We start from the raw sequence: 14,725 nt of genomic DNA, 5'->3' as shown, positions 1-14,725 counted from the left end.
ATAGATAGATAGATAGATAGATAGATAGATAGATAGATAGATAGATAGATAGATAGATAGATAGAAACTAGTTAATCAATAGTAGTAATAATATAATATTCTAAAGCATAAGGATATTGGATCACTCTAGCTGTGTTTTATAGCTGCTTTTTATTAAGGTACAGTCTAATGATTTCTTTCACCACATGTGCTGTAGATTATTAACATTAATAATTAACATTAATAACAACATCAAACATTGATCCACCTTGACAAACTAGAACATTAAAATGCTATTTTAACAGTAAAGCATATCCATTAACAAGTTAAGAGTATGAAAGAGGACATTCTCCATAAGCACTACTTTTCATTCAGCTAAATGTTATTGGTAATTCCTCGGACCTTTCCAAAAATTGGAATGTGGGTTATGATTTATTATTACTTTCCCACTTCCTAAGTAGGCTAAAGGATGTAAATCTTCAATCCACACTGGTGGAGAGCACAGGTATGCAATAAACGTTGTAGCAGTCGATCTAAGATTCGCCTATTTAAGAACATTAAGAGGAAGATAACCCAAAGAAAAACCCTCATTCTTAATCACATTTGAATCATTCTGAAACCTCGGCGTTAGTAAGAATTCGAAACCGAGGTGCCATTAAGTGGCTTTTCAGATATGCCCGCGTAATAAGACAGACTTGTTCCTGGTTGTAGCACCCATCTGTGAAGAGTCTCGCACTAAAGTGCAGCTCGCTGTGCCACTACGTGAAATTACACTAAAAAAGCCTATTTTTGCCTCTCGTGCGCGCTCCTGAATACGCGTTCACGTTTGGCAGCTCCACGTCGACATTCTTCCAGCTGCATATAGTGAACTGCACAGCACTGGGGGAAGAAAAGGTAAAAGCGGCGGCGGCCACCTTACGATTAGAGCGCTGCAAGTTCGCCGATGGACATCAACTGCAGTGAAAACAGGCGTTTGCAATGTGAATCTATCCGTGGCGTGCAAAGTCCTCAGCCCGCTTTCATCTTTTGCATTTTATGATCTAGACTGTTTTCCCCTCGTGTTGGATTGCAGCTGGTCCCTTGTGTCTACCTATATCAGGTACAGTATGACTTGCAAAGCTCACTTTGCCTTTAAAATCGTACTTCTTAAAGAAATAATCGTTAAGATTCCGGTTGGCACGTTGCAGTGTTGATTTTGAACGTTATTTCTGCACTTCTGAAGTTGCTGTCATTTGGTTGCTGATGAAGTGCCAAGTTTCCAACTACATTCAAACTGATAGAACTCAATACTCCTGGAGCTCAGCTGGCCTTCTGAACTTCCCTCATTGCTATCATATCACTCTTTAGTAAATGGGTTATTCTCAAGAGACTGTTTAATTCAGAAAGTTGTTAAAGCTCAACAGGTAGACTCATTTATACCCGGTGGTACTTGAAGTGGAGTAATCCTTTCAAAAAGGTATCAGCAACAGTGTAAAACTTAAAATATGCCAGCCAGCGTAGATGCAAAATGTAACCTTTGCAAGCAACCAGATGGGCAAGACTAAAGAGGTAAGTAAATACACTCAAGAACCATTTCTGAGGAGGTTGCACTGCAGGATCAACTTTTGCACACACCCAAATATTATTTAGGTCTTTAATCATTTCTGTATTGCTAACAGCGTGTAAAAAGACACCACCTGGCCTGCTATATACCTGTGTGGCTCTAGGGAGGAACCACCAAACAGCTCGCCTTTCTTTAGGCCCGTCCTTAACGCATTTAGATCTTAGCTCTGCTATTTTGAGCTGTTTTCTGTTATATATTTTTCAGTGCAGTCAGTATAGTGAAAATAAAAAAGATAATACAACATGGCTGTCCTGTTTTCCCTTGCTTTTGTGCCTTGCTGCAGGTTGAAGGAGCACCCAGTTATGAGGAGGATAAGGTTCCACACAAGGACAAACCTATGAGGTGGCACTGTGGCTTTCCAAATAAAGTTCTGTGATACACTTAGACTCTAACTGCCCGCAGTCAGTGCATTACAGAACTTTGTTTTGGAAGCTAATACTTTAACCTTTTGGAAATAAAACCTCAAACATCTGGACATTTTAGTTTATAGAACGTCTTATTGTTTCTGTTGGCAAATGTTGTGTAAAATAAAGTTTCTATTTTAAGATTTTTTTACAGTCTCTTTCCTTCAGTACTTTAATCCTAATTGATATGTACTTCACAATAATGTTGCTTGTGGTGTATTCGTTTCGTGTCAAATCATTAGTTTAAAAGCAGCCATGTGGACCATATGGAAGCGCTAGTCACGCTGGTCAGGTGATCGAGTGGAGGTGAAGCAGAAAGGTAAACAGCGTTGACTGTTTCAAGTTACTCTGTTTTTACAACCACATCAAAAAAAAGTGCACACATGAGACAGGTGATGATGCAGCCACAGTAAAGGGAAATCATTACAGATGTACAGATGTTCTAGGATTAGTTTAAATCTTTAGATTTGGATTCGTCTTACATATACCTGGCTAAAACTAAGACAATTAAAAAATTCTGATACTTAACTTACAGGTTTGCTGAATTGCATGTTTCCACTGTTCACTTTCATGCATTTGTTTGAAAATGGTGTTTAATGTAGGGTATAAGTGCTTCTTCATAAACCCGATAAACTCTTTAATATTCCAAACAGAAGGGTTACAGTTGTTTTATATAATTAACTAATTGCATTTACTATCTCAGCCACAAACTGTATACTCAGCCATATAAAAGATGCCTCAGCAGTAAGTGTAACATATGGAACCAGCCCTTTACAGTCTACGCTAATGTTGCAATGCATGCTGGGAAACGAGTTAAATGGTGCATTCAAACACTTCTCGGTAACTCCTTTCAGAATGAGGTGGGAGCTTTGCATTGATGTCAACGGTTCGTTTAAAGGTTGATGGATAAAATAAATAAATCAAATGTTTTATTCATTTATTTATAGTATGAACCTTATGGAGATTGTTAGGCACAAGTGCAATGCTTATCGCCTAGAATCGTGAACAGTTTTCTTTTCTTGGGTCCTAAGATGTGGAAAATCCTTAATCCAAGTTCCAAAAGCTAAACGTGTTATTAAAATCTATAAAAACGCAAAATGCTTATACTTGGGAAGCTAGAACCAGTCCATGTTTAAATAACTTCAAAATAACCTTAAAGAATGCGCTGACCTATGCTTTTCTTAATCGACTTACCGTTTTCATGCATAAACTAGCCCTGTGTCTAATAACAAATTAATTTACCCAAAATAACAACATTTATTTTGTATTGTATGCTTTAAAATCCTAATTTTTACATTTAACACTCGCGTGTGGGGTTTGTTATTTCCTACAGGCATTGAATGTGCCACACTTTCCCTGCTCTGACCTCTGACAGGAGCTCGCGGATCTGCTCCCTCCTGTACAAACACGGAAGCAGCATGGCGTCCAACAGCAGCGGCAGCGATAGCTCTGACAGGCAACGCATTGCACAGCAAAGACTGAGTGTAATTGCCGGACATTTACAGAGACCGGTGGAGGGTAACTCGGGCATCCTAGCCGCGGAGTGCAAAGCCCAGGGAGACAAGCTAGATGTCTCCAGCGAGCGGAGGACTGTGCCGAGGAGGAGGTACGAGGCTGTGATGGAGCGGTGGACGAGGGGGGCTTATCCGCTGTGGTTTTGGCTACTTCTTAAGTCAAACTTAAGTGCATTACCAGCTAAACATGAGACATTTGGGTGGCGTGCAGCGGTAGGCTGGTTGCTGTCTCCCCACTAGACATAGATGTCTGTTAGAAACGTAGCTGAAGCGGAGTTTGGTTAGCTTCATAGCTAACGTTTCTAGGCTACAGAGCAGCCATTCATTTGCTAAGGGGTGGGTGCGGCTAAGTGTAGGAGGAAGAAGTCGACTTTCTTAAAGTTTGCCAGCTGTAACTTTAATCCACTCTCGAAGTACATTCTTTTATTTGTTATGTAACTATGTTTCCTTTCAGTGAAGTCCTTAGTGTTTGATTAATCCGATTTGATATTCATTAACTGTTACTGAGCTGTCCGATTTAGTGGGGTTGATAAGCGGTTCTCCTTTTTTTTGGAGTTGACCCGTTAGCAGGTTCACCAAAATTTTGTCTCTTGTGAGAAGACATCTTGGGTAAAATAGTAAAGCAGCCTGTAGCTAAAGTGTAACAACAGTCAGAGGAGACAGAGAAACTTCTGTCTCTTCCGTTTCTCTGATTGGTCAGGACAAGTGGTGGTCTGACTTTCAACCTATTAGCAACCTAGTGCCTTTTGAGGAACCCCCACCAGAGCACTGACATCTAGTGTCTGTGGCAGATAACAACAGCTAACACAATCGGCAAAAGTATGTGCATCTGGCCTTGTAATGCGTGCCCCTTTCAGGCCAGTATGACACAGTGATAATGCGGCTAAATATTATGTCTTATACCCCTGTCTGCTATACTTGTGATAGTTTGATAGTTGAGGAAATGCAAAGCAAAAACAGTTACACAGCCACTAGCTATCTGCCAAACTTATAATTCAAAGAATCAATTGACAATGTGAGACTAAACTAGTTATATGGTGTTAGAGAATTTCTGTTTCAGTGGTATAACTACACTTCTTTCATTCAGTCCTGTTAGTGTCTCATTTAGAGTGAGGCAGCTTATCTTGTAATTTAAAGACACTACAGCATTACAAATGGAAGCCGCAGGGACTCTCTTATCAGCAATTACTTGGTAAGACTAGGGAAAGAATTTCCTTGTGGTGAGAGGAAACCAAAGCGAGATGCCAAACACGTAATACAAGAAACACTTGGAAGGTTGGTTAGTCCCCATAGACTGGAAACATACAGTTCCAGAGCCAGAGGTGCTTAAAGATGATGAAGTACAAACTGTGGCGGATATGGTATTTGAAAATGTTTTGCATCACCCCTTTTTGCTATATTTTGCTAGGCAAATATGAAATTGGTAAAGGAATTTATCGAGACATGTACAAACATACATGCAAATACAGTATATAAGTCAAAAACAGTTTGTACATTTCTAACAGCTTGAAAATCAATATTTGGTATGACCACCTTTATTCTTCAACAGACCTTAACCTCTCTTATTTAGCACTTCTTGTAATTTCTTTTAGTAGTCTTTGGGAATAGTTCTTCAGGCTTCTTGAAGGAAATTTAGACCTTTTTGTTTGGTTTTTTTTGATGATGGCTACCTTTTGTTCAGCCATCATCTATTTTCTATCAAGTTGTTCCCACAACGCTTCAGTAATGTTGTGCTCTGGGGGGCCCAATCCATGCCTGATAGTTTTGCATTGTGTATTTGTTCTATCCAGATATATAAGGTGTGCTTTTACTGCTTTGGCAGTGTGTTTAGAATGATTGTCATGCTGAAAAATAAAGTTGTTGTCAATCAGATGCTTTCCAGATGGTATTTCTTGGTAGATCACAGTTTTGACAACACCACTGGCTTAAATGTAGTTCCAAACATGACAGAATCTTAACCATGCTTTACAGATAGCTGTATATTGTTATACACCTCTCCCGACCTTCTCTGTACTATTGATAACAATTTAAACCAAAAACCTCACATTTGTAACCATCACTCACTGAGACCTGTAGCCCTTGATTTTCAGCCCAGTTCTGGTGTATTTTGGCATACCTCAGTCTTTTTTTTTCACACTTTCCCTTCTTTAAGAATGGCTTCTTGACAGCCACACTTCCACTGAGACCCTTTCAAATGAGGCTTCAGTGAACAATAGATGGATGAACTGAAGGGCCAGGTACATCTCTCAGGTCCTTTGCTAGGTCCTTTCTGGATTTTTTTCCCCCAGTTTCTCAAGGACATCACTTTTTTATACTGTTTATCTGGTAAAGATATCTTTTTTTGTCCTCGACTTTTTCCTCCAGTTTACTTTTTAAGGTTAGGTGCCAAGTTTTTGTGTAATAGCTGGTTGGGAATCACTGTGTTGCTGCAAAAAATACAATTTAAATTTTTAAATAATTATGTGTTTCTGTGAGAGGCTGCTACTAAGTTTTTTGGTAAGTTTTTTAAGGACCTATATAAATACAAGTTGTTATTATTAGTATGCTTATTTTTTATTATTAAAAGTTTTTAATAATAGAATTTCAAAATTGATTGTTAACTTAGTTGATTAGGCAGCCTTTTATCCTTAAATGATTCATAGGTCAGTTTTATCGTGTAAGATAACGTTATCTCACTTTCTTTTGTTACAAAATAAGATTGTCAGGCATACCAACAGTAAAACCTGCTCTAAATGTTGCCACAAGATTGAGTCAGTCTTTGAATCGGGTTAAGCAATTACCTGCAGTATCATTTTTTTCCTCCCTCCCCCAATGTTAAGTGGATTAACAAACAGAAAAAAATTCCTCTGAATATGCTCAGGTTCAAGAACTGGGCTGAAAATGAGTGAAAAACAGCCAATACCCAAAGAAAAAGACTTTAAAAGACTTTTAGAAGTCTGAAGAACTATTGCTTAAAATCAGTTAAAAATACAAAGGTCTTGCTCTTTGGATGCTAAATATAAAGAAATAATTGGCAACTCAAGACTTTTTGCACAGTAATGTTGATGGCATCTAATAGTAACCTATAAATGAATGGAAAATGAAAGCGAAAGAGGAGAGTAGGGAAAGGTACCTAATGCCTCACGGCAGGAATCCAGCAGCCTGAGCACATACCAGCATAACTGGTGGGGTTGTTAGGGTCACCTGATCCAATCATAATTGTAAGTTTTATTAAAAACGAAATGTAAGATTCATTGAAAGATGTGATTATATCCTGTTCATTCGGGGCTTTGTGTGTGATGGGAAGCATTTTAGCTTCTGTTTTAAAAAGCATGTTTAAGCAAGAATCTTGATGTACAGGTTGTGTGTTCTCCTAAAGCGGCAGTTGACAAGATGTTGTGTCATCACACATATAGTAATCTTTCCGTGAGAGTGAAGTAGATTTCTGTCACGCCTTTGGGCTTTGTTTGCTAGGTACTAGAAAGTAGTACGAAGAGCAAAAGTCATGCAGGAAACGGGCTGAGCAAACAGCTTTTACTTGTGGAAGGCATTTTTCAGTCAAAGCATGCCTCATTCACTACGACCATCACATTAACTAGATTGCATCATTTTAAGGCAACTTTACTTTTTATGGATCAGAAATGTTTGCACGGATTTGCTTCTCTATCTGTACAACAAATGGCGTCATCTATCTTTAGACCAGGTTTTGATTAGAAAGAAACACTTGGAAAAAATCTTTAAGGGAGGATAAAAGAAGAAACTTTTAGAAGTACAGCTTCCAGGATGGACAGGAATGTAACAGATGTTGTGTGGAGACAGAGTTGGGGTGCACACAGACTATGTCCACCCAAGCAACCCTGCCCCACAATTTAGGAATCCTTAATAGCCGGAAAGAGAGTTTCTGTTTTTTGGTACCTGTACTTTAATAATAATGATAATAAGAATGGATTGCATTTATATAGCGTTTTTCTAGACACCCACTATTCATTCACTCTCATATTCACACACTTTGTAGCCACAGCTGCCCTGGGGCAGACTGACAGAAGCGAGGCTGCCATATCGCGCCATCGGCCCCTCTGGTCAACACCAGTAGGCGGTAGGGTAGAGTGTGTTGCCCAAGGACACAACGACCAGGACAGAGAGAGCAGGGGGATCGAACCGGCGACCTTCCGGTTACAGATGAGCTTCCCAATCCCATGAGCCAAGGTCGCCCCTATGAAAGTTAGTAGTCTGTACTTACTGGCTTACTGCCAAACACAATGCCCAGCTATGGAGACAGTTTTATTTCGCATGTACAGCAGCTATTACACTCCATCAGTGGTGGTGAGGATTCAATAAAGTATGACTTAGTGTGTCACTCCTGCTCGTAATTTAGAGAAAACCCCATTTTGGCATGTGTTAATCTTAATAATGGCTTTTATGCCAACAGTAGCATGCCATCCCAAGTGACCCGTGATTATTGATCTGTACATGGTTGTACAGCTGTCTTTCTTTAAGAAGTACAGCACACTAGCATTGTACAGTACAGTCATAAGGCGGTAAAGCCAGCATTTGTATTTTGATATCTCAGAACAGTAACAGAATAGTGACAGTTGTTGAAATTTACATCTTTGCAAAGCAAGCACAGCCACGTAGTATCTGTTGGCTAGTTCCCAACTTGGTTCCTGTTTGTACAGTGGAAAACACAAAGCGTAGTTGGTGTCTACGTGCCATTTTTGTTAAGTGTAGCCTGGAAGTTCAGCACACACATTTAAGTCTAATCCTAAAAAGCTGAGGAGTGTTAAAAGTAGCCGTTGAAAAATGTCTGATTGGTGCCATAAATGTAAAATATCTAATGTATTAAATGGAGCTCAAGGACTGTATGCTCACTTCTTCTGTGGATGGACAAGTTGTTTGAATGTGTTGCCTTTGCAATACTAAAAGAGCCATGTGTTTGCTAACCTGTGGGCAAAGCATTTGGGTGTGCCTGTCTGCAGCCTCCCATTTTGTAAATTTGCCACTTCATAGCCACCTCAGGTTAATGGAAAAGCTGGGAATGGCTTAATAAGATTAAGGGATATTCTATATGTCTGGCTTTTCAGATAACATCATGAGATTGTCAGGAAGGATGCTGAGCCAGTATCCAGCCCAGAGGGACTGGGATGGCAAATTAACCAGGGCACCACACCCTGGAATAATCCCCACATGTTCTATTGTAATTTTGAGTGATAATCTGCCCAAGTCCTAACTTGTACCTAAATTCATTTTTTTCACAGACAGGAGATTATGAAATGGAATGGCTGGGGATACAGCGATTCAAAATTCCTGTACAACAAGAAAGGCCAAGCAGAATTTACTGGAAAAAGGTAAAGTATGAGAAAGCAGCCAGCACTCTTAGGTAAAGCTTATTCTTATCTGTTGGTGGTCATTACTTGGTCTCATCCACTCCCTCTAATCTAGTGTTAGCCACTGTGTTGAGCTTTAGCATTCATTCTGTTTGTGTAACTTGAGGCTGCAGCTTTGCATTGATCTTTTTTTTTTTTTTTTTTTTTTTTACAGCCCACTACTTGAACCCAGCCTTTGAAAATCAGTCGCTGTCTCTGTGCTTGCTGTGTGCTCACAACAATGTGGTGCTACTGCCACCTAGTGGTTGGCATTTAAACTGTTTATTGTCATCTGAGAAGGTCACTGGTTGTGATTTTCAGCACTCAGGTGCCCATTAGCAGAAACAACTCACCAATTTCTTAAAAATACAAGATGAATATTATGCTGGCAGTCATGTGTCTGATGGTAAATGCAAATGTAGGTGTAAGAAAAAACGTACTTTTAATTGCTGCAGATTCCCAGAAACAACTGTTACTCAGTTCCTCTGCATATCCTTTATCCATGCCTGCCACGACAAGAGCAAAGGTGTAGGTGGGTCTTGTTTCCGTAATCATCACAGACAGCTCTGGGAGAGGTAGCTGTGCTTGTGAGACAATCAAAACAGAGAACTGGCACAGTATGTACGAGCACGTATTATCAAGCAAATTGTTTCCTCCTGTGTAAGCACTTACCATAAAGCCCTCAGGGCTTTCCATGCCCTACCAACAAAAAAAGCTATCTGGGTGTTGTATATCAGCTGAAGCAAGGGTGACGTCCTCCTTGGCTCGCTTGCTGCATGAGGGTTTTTTTTTTCCTCACTTAAATACTGCATATATTTTACAAAGGTACACCATAGTCCCCGGATGGGCCCAATCTGTGACACCAGCACAATTATGAAAGTGATGGTAAAGGAAAAGCAATAACAGCACTGTCACTGCTGCTCTGCTTGTCTAATAACCTCACTGGACTCAGATCTCATACTGTATTCTTATTAGCCACAGGTCTGGTTCTCCAAATGAATTTGCCCAGTCAAGCATGGAGATATTTTCAGTTTCAGAGTTTCACTTCTGCTGCATTGAAGCTAATACATGAGACTCGGTTGATTATTTTTAATTGGTAATTCAAACTTTCTTTCCTCTTTTACACAATCCAGGTATAGGCTGAGCGGTATGATCATCCCCGGCCTCAGAGAGTGGATGGAAAGCACGTTCGGTGCCAATCTGCAGCACAAAACTCCAGCAGCAGTGAGTAACAGCTCCTGTTTATTTGTTGCGACTTCGATGAATGGCATTGTGCAGAAGCCATAACCGCTGTGGTTTGTTTTGTTTAAGCCAATTCTGAATAGCAGTGCTGTCCAGCCTCCCACTCTAAACGAGGCCTTCTTGAAGGAGCTAAAGTCCACAGGCATTCCCTTCTCTCATGACGCTGAAGACCGGGTTTTTCGCTCTCATGGTAAGGCAGAAAAAAGTCTTTTAATGTCTGTGAATTGTAATTTAATTTGCAACATTTTTTTCATTTGTTATGAAAATATTTTAAAAATGGTGACGTAATTTCATTTTTAAATTTTTTTCCAGGCCATTGCTTACACGAGATCTTTGCTTTGAGAGAGGGGAAAATTGGCCGTGTTCCAGATTTGGTTGTATGGCCAAGTGAGTTCAGAAGCTATGCTGTCACTGTTAAACATGTGTATATATAATTTCTTTCCACTGTGTGTCTGCTTTTCTCCTCCTACATAGCATAACTGATCCCTCCTACTGTCTTAGGTGATTTAAAGGGTTAATCTCTGCAGCGGCAGGGATATTAATATGTATGAGTAGAAGCTTAATAAGAAGCGTCAGGGGGAGGACGGTTGACACCCAATACTCCACAGTCTGGCCCTGCATAGTACACTCATGAATTATGATTCTGAGATTGGTTTTCTCTTGTTATGGCTAGCACTATTTTATCATGCAAATAAATGTTGACTGATGGTTGAAACTTGATTAGCAGCCTCCCAAATGGGAAGCGAATCACCAGGCAACTGTAGGCACATTCTCATCCACAGTGGCTAATCCCAAGTTTTAACTTTTCCAACCGTACAAATGCACTCTCATCTACTAAATGTGCAGTAGATGTTTTGAGCTATAATTGCCATTCCTCGGTAGCCTCTACAAGTGAATTTTAAGTGGATGTTTAGTTTGTGGAGCTGTAATCCTTTGGCCTACGCTATGTGTTTAATTGGATGCCCAAATGCAGTAGAATGTAAGCATTTCTCACTGCCTCTTAAAAGCTCTCGAGGCCAGTCAAGCACATCCATGTACTTTGGTATTGCTGTTCATCCCACTCACTCACTGCCCCAGTGTATGGGCTCTGATTGGTTAAAATACATCTGTATTGATCTAGCATGTCCCACCCAAGAGAGTGTAGCTTCATGCAGTTTGACTCAGCCTGAGGAAAGCCCGAGGCAAATCAAAGGATGCCCTGTCTCCCCGCTGCCCCGCCCCCCCCCCCCCCCCCCCCCCCCCCCGCTCTAAAGGTTCACGAAATATACATTTTTACGTTGTCAGTGGTATGCAGATAGTGTTATGTGCCATCATTTTTTCCCTTTCCAGTGTGTGCATGCTTTTTTAAAAATATTATTTTATGAATATTTAATATATAAACATTGTAGCAGATGGTAAAAGAGTTATGTTTCAAAAAGACAAAACAATCTTCTATGTTTTTTGCAGACTGTCACAATGATGTAGTGAAAATTGTGGAGCTCGCATGCAAACACAACGTTTGTTTGATGCCATATGGAGGTGAGCTATGAAATCAAAGGCGTTAATCTACATAATTAGCTTTTATGTAAAATTACTATGGGGCTCTAGTTTATTTGCATTTCGCAACTTGTAACATATAGTGTAATTTCATCCATCAGTTATCTGTTTTTTATGTGGGTGGGTGAGGGCTTAGTGAAAGCTTTATTATCTATATTATAGATGCTGCTGTTAAAAGTAGAGCAGTGGACACTGCACTAATTGTGGTGGTTACAACCATAGGAAATGATTGTAACTTTTTTGTTTGTTTTCTTCTGTCAGTCACTACTAAAAAATGTCATGCTAATAATATGGGAGAAATAAATCTTACGTATTGTTAGTTTTATTGCAGTTTGCGAACAGGTTCGTGACAATCATATCAATAAAAGTCAGTCATTCATTACTGCAGTGAAATCCTGAAGTGTGCAGACGTGCCATAAGAAAAAATTATATATTGCACCTCAAGGATGAGCTATTCAGATGGTGCTTTTCCTCCTGTAACGTGTCAAAATGACTGCTGTGAAAAGGAGTTTTATTGTAACAGTGGTTTTTATTATCTCTTAGGAGGGACTAGTGTCTCTAGTGCCCTCGAGTGCCCCCCAGAGGAAACTCGTTCCATCGTGTCGTTGGATACCTCACAGATGGTACGTAAACACCTGCGCGATCAGCGTTAAGGACAACTAAACTAAAATCAATCTATCTGATCTTTAAAGTTAGAACAATAATCTGAAAAGAGACTGAGAGAGAGTCAGGCTGGATCAGTATACTTATTCATAGACACCAGGCCATAAGCTGAAATGGATATTAAGATTAATATTCAACGTGTTGTTTTCTGTGTCTATTGTTGATATCTCTTCAGGTTTGGATTACTAAAAAAATGTGTCAAGTAAAATTGTGTTTTTGGCAAAACATGATTGTAGTAATAGTACATGTACATTATTTGGGCTCAGGAATTCCTTCTTTTTATCAGCTGATAACAGCCAAGTAATAGTGGAAACTGTTAGTGTGTGCTACAAGCTATTGCATTATGAGACTGAGTGTTTCCAGTGTTCTTTTTTCCCATATACATCTTTTTTTTTTCAGTAACATGAGTGCAGCCAGAGTTAGAATTGGTAAATTAGTTGTGTGGATAGGGACAAAACCACCAGCCATTAATCTCAATACAATCCCAAACAAGTCCCCATAAACATGATAATCTTTTATCGGATACAATATAAAGTGGTGAAAATTGTCACTGTACAGTAAAGCCCTTTGATCCATGCTCACCCAGAGGTGATATGCAAGCTGTCTACAAGCTCCTAGCTCACCACTCATTGAGTTTGCTGCCACTGACATCAGTGACCAGCGTTCTGTGTCAGGGATCAGAGGTCAGGTGTCTCCAGCTGAACCACATGAAAGGAGCAATGTAGTAGGAACGTAACGTTTATTAGCTCTGGGGACTAATTTATGACCTCCTATAGGTAGGGCTAAGCCTTTGGGAAACTGACAGTTGTCTCCCATCCTTGTCTGCACACATTCGTCCTCAGACGTTTTGATGAAAAACATACCGTGTTGTAAGCAAACTGTGAAGAGACTGTCTCCACAGCCTGCTCTTGAGTGCAATGTTTATGTCTGAGTCTGAGATATTTTAAGTCAACATAACAGATGTAGGCAGAGCTCAGATGACAGACATGGCGATATACAATATGTGTTTGAAAGCAGCCGTTTTACACAAAGGAAACAGCTTTAAAAAAACATTTCTCCCAAAAAACTTTGTGAAATATAAAATTTATGTTTATGACGTCCTCAGACATGTTGTTTGTTTGTCACAGAACCGCATTCTGTGGATTGACGAGAAAAATTTAACTGCCCATGTGGAAGCTGGCATTGTCGGTCAGGATCTAGAGAGATTGGTAAGTACTGCTCGCCCATCCATTTTAATTCACCGAAAGAGCTTACGTTAATATAAAGCGTTGTGCCAACAATCAAGCTGTGCGCCTGTTCCCTAGGAGGCTGTCTGTGCTCATTCACCTTGGTACTCTTTGCTCAGTAGATCTAACAGGGTGCAGGAAGGAGTTTGCGGTAGGAGCAGAGCGCTGAAGGGGAGAGATTAGAGTCTGAGACGGTGGTCATGAGCAGATGGCACCATCAAGCTAATTCAGAAAAATGGAGAAGGAGCAGGCGTTTGATGTAGAGGAATGCGTGAGCTGCATTTAAAGCAGACTCCACCTCTGCATTTAGACTGGGCCGATTTCATAGAGCAGATGGGTCTGCATTATAAACTGCCTTCCAGAGGAATGCTGTGATAAAACAAGGCTTGACTTTACCCTTGTGCTTCTGGGGAGCATTGTTGTTGTACTTTAAGATCTTAATTATTATTACTGTTGAATGTTCCGCCTAAAGATGCAATCTTTCAGTGCTACGTCTGCCTTAAGGAGAATGTGTGGGCTCCCAATGACCTACACATTCTCCTCAAAGCCTTGGGGATAGTGAATCTGATGAATAGATTTCTCAGAAGTACATTGTTATTACTGCATGGCAAGGAACAAAGCCATACAGTGTGTTTTCTGTTCTTTTTTTCTTTGTGGAAGAGGAATGTGTAAGCAGTCTTGCCTGCATAACTCATACACTTAAATAAATATGTAAAACTTACTATTATTTTAGTTTTACTAACAAAGGCTTGTGTGTGCTGGATGTATCAAGTTTACAGGCATTATTTTGCACATGACAGCAGAGCTGCTGTCAGACTAAAAAGAGAGTCTTTCCACTTGGTTTATTTTGGGCCATTATAAAACCACCAATGCCATAAAACCGCCGTTTTTACATTGCGGTATAACTAGAGCAGTGACATGCAGCAGCAGAGGTGCAATTATATTTTCCCTTTGCTTGCGCATTCTCTTCGCTTGTTATTAAAACATTCTCGTGGGTTTACGACATCATTGTTTACCACACATTTCTGGCTCCCTTTTAAGTTAAAAACAAACATGTTTTTTTTATATTTTTCCATTTTATTGCAGCTTAATGAGAGCGGCTACTGTACAGGACACGAGCCTGACTCCATGGAGTTCAGCTCCCTGGGGGGCTGGGTAGCAACCAGAGCATCAGGTATGAAGAAGAACATCTATGGCAACATTGAGGACCTGGTGA

The 14,725-nt window shown here is 40.0% G+C and overlaps 1 protein-coding gene across 1 annotated transcript in view; it reads left to right on the top strand.

Moving 5' to 3' along the window:
- The first annotated feature begins 873 nt into the window (after nt 1–873).
- The window catches only part of agps (alkylglycerone phosphate synthase), a 31,340-nt gene continuing 17,488 nt past the window's right edge, over nt 874–14,725 (top strand). Inside the window, exons 1-10 of the mRNA XM_014409032.3 lie at nt 874–1,078; nt 3,320–3,592; nt 8,735–8,824; nt 9,976–10,066; nt 10,154–10,274; nt 10,397–10,471; nt 11,531–11,602; nt 12,164–12,243; nt 13,411–13,491; nt 14,596–14,721. Coding sequence (XP_014264518.2) covers nt 3,327–3,592; nt 8,735–8,824; nt 9,976–10,066; nt 10,154–10,274; nt 10,397–10,471; nt 11,531–11,602; nt 12,164–12,243; nt 13,411–13,491; nt 14,596–14,721 — 1,002 coding nt within the window. The 5' untranslated portion in view covers nt 874–1,078; nt 3,320–3,326. The remainder of the gene's footprint in view (nt 1,079–3,319; nt 3,593–8,734; nt 8,825–9,975; nt 10,067–10,153; nt 10,275–10,396; nt 10,472–11,530; nt 11,603–12,163; nt 12,244–13,410; nt 13,492–14,595; nt 14,722–14,725) is intronic.

This window comes from Maylandia zebra, linkage group LG16 (assembly GCF_041146795.1).
Source record: "Maylandia zebra isolate NMK-2024a linkage group LG16, Mzebra_GT3a, whole genome shotgun sequence".
In the NCBI taxonomy this organism is placed as follows: domain Eukaryota; kingdom Metazoa; phylum Chordata; class Actinopteri; order Cichliformes; family Cichlidae; genus Maylandia; species Maylandia zebra.
Note: the sequence above shows the minus strand (reverse complement) of the source record. Positions and strands in the feature narration are given on the sequence as shown.